The sequence below is a fragment of the Fonticula alba genome (genome assembly GCF_000388065.1).
Source record: "Fonticula alba strain ATCC 38817 unplaced genomic scaffold supercont2.7, whole genome shotgun sequence".
Taxonomy (NCBI): domain Eukaryota; order Rotosphaerida; family Fonticulaceae; genus Fonticula; species Fonticula alba.
Genome location: NW_009242977.1, coordinates 1,119,567 through 1,121,450, shown reverse-complemented (window position 1 = coordinate 1,121,450; position 1,884 = coordinate 1,119,567). Strand labels below are relative to the sequence as shown.

The 1,884-nt window shown below is 63.4% G+C and overlaps 1 protein-coding gene across 1 annotated transcript in view; it reads right to left on the bottom strand.

Moving 5' to 3' along the window:
* Positions 1–532: 532 nt before the first annotated feature.
* H696_04453 (hypothetical protein) overlaps positions 533–1,884 on the bottom strand; it is a gene marked incomplete at both ends in the record, with an annotated part of 4,104 nt that continues 2,752 nt past the window's right edge. Inside the window, 2 exons of the mRNA XM_009498329.1 lie at positions 533–1,105; positions 1,298–1,850. Coding sequence (XP_009496604.1) covers positions 533–1,105; positions 1,298–1,850 — 1,126 coding nt within the window. The remainder of the gene's footprint in view (positions 1,106–1,297; positions 1,851–1,884) is intronic.

The following is a 1,884-nucleotide window of genomic DNA, read 5'->3' as shown; positions in this document are numbered from 1 at the left end:
ATCATGTGACATCCAGAGCAGGGGGCGGCGGGGGAGCCGCAGGAAAGATGAAAAGAGCTTCAGCGCACGCGCAGCGGACAGCACGGAGGAGAGAGGAGCATGTGTACAAATGTGATGCGTGCATTGCACACCCGACACCCATGGGAAGGTATATGGGGGAAGGGGGGGGAGGGAGGGGACAGTGGAAGGAAAGGGCGCTCGACCGGCTGAGGCACACGCCACGCCGCCGCTGGTGGGCGGCATATGCACCGGGGGGAGCAACCTGCATACATACAGAAGGACCAAGGATTGGGGGGGGGGGGAGGGGGGAATAGCATGGGGAGCAGGGAGATACAGAAAGAGGAAGGGGGGAGGGGACAGTGGAGCGACCGGGGAGGACACCGCGCAGGACACAAAGGGAGCAGAGGAAGTCCGGCCAACACAGCCACAACGAGCGCACGGGCACGCCGCGTGTGTACGGGCATATGTGCACAGTACACACAGCAGGTGCTCGGACCTCGAGCTGCCCGCCTGCCACCCGGCCGATGTGACATTAGTTCGTGCCGCGAGGCTCGCACTGCAGCGACAGGTTGTAATGCTCGTCCTCGGACTGGATGATGGGCAGGCCGGTGCAGATGAAGTCCCGGATCTCCTTCTTGATCTCGAAGGTATACTCGAGCTTCTGGTGCTTGAGCAGGGAGGTGATGTACCGCGAGGCGGTGGCATGCTTGATGAAGTTGATGACGCCCTTGTCCTCGTCGAGGAAGTTCTTGGCGCCGCCATCCAGGAAGACCAGGTCCTGCATGTACACACCGGGGAAGGGAATGAGCGGGACATCGTTGTGCTGCTGCACACGCTGGCGCAGGTTCTTGTAATTGAGGTCCGAGCTGAAGGAACGGAAGAGCTTCTCCGACTCGCGGCGGACCTTGGTCGGCAGGTAGGCCACGGTGTTCTTCAGTCGGTAGACGGGCGACGAGTTGAGGGCCGTCAGGATCTCGATGCAGCCATTGAAGTTGTTCATCTTGTCCAGGTGCCCGGCGATCACGAGGAACCGCTCGTAGCACTGGGCGCGGGCCTTGATGTCGCTGGTGTGAGACACGATCTCGGTGATGACCCAGTGGGAGATCTGTCCAGGTGGTGATGAGCCAGCCGGGGGGGGGGGAGGGGGGAGGGGGGAAGAGAGGTAGAGAGAGGCAGGATGGTGAGCAAGGAGAGGATCGGCATTGACAAGGGGGAAGAAGGCTGCCCGTGCTCTCTCATCGCCATCACGAATGAGGGGCGCGCACGGGGCGGCGAGATGCATGAGAAGTGGACGCACACGAGTGGACCAGCGCGTCAGCTGCGTGGCACCGAAGGCCAGCGTTTCCTTGTTCTTGGACATCCAGGCCAGGTCGTGGAAGTCCTGGGCGCGGATCTGGCAGAAGAGCTCGAACTCGATCATGGTCAGCTGCCGGGCAAACTCCAGCGGGTCGATCTCCAGGAAGGAGGCATATCGGGTGCCGGCGATGGGGGCCGAGGGCCGGGGGTTGGCCCAGCGGCCGATGAGACGGTCGAGGTTGGTCCCCTGGCGGTCTTGGCCGCCCTGGGAAGAGTCCTTGGCCTGGTCGAGACGAGCACGGGCCAGGGCCACGGCCGAGACCTCGGACTGGGTGAGCTCCTCCACCGAGAGGGCGCCCCCACGGCCGCGACCATTCCGGTCGGCCGGGTTGTTCGCCAGCAGGCGGTCCAGGGCGCGGCCCAGATGCAAGACGGAGGCCGTGTCGGACGGGTCGATGGAGGACATGAATGCCTGCAGGGTCTTGGTCATCTCCGGATTCTCGAGGAAGTCCACGGCATAGTTGTCGACCCACTTCTTGATGCTGTTCACGACGCTGTAAAGGGGGCGGGCAGAGAAAGCAACGGGGG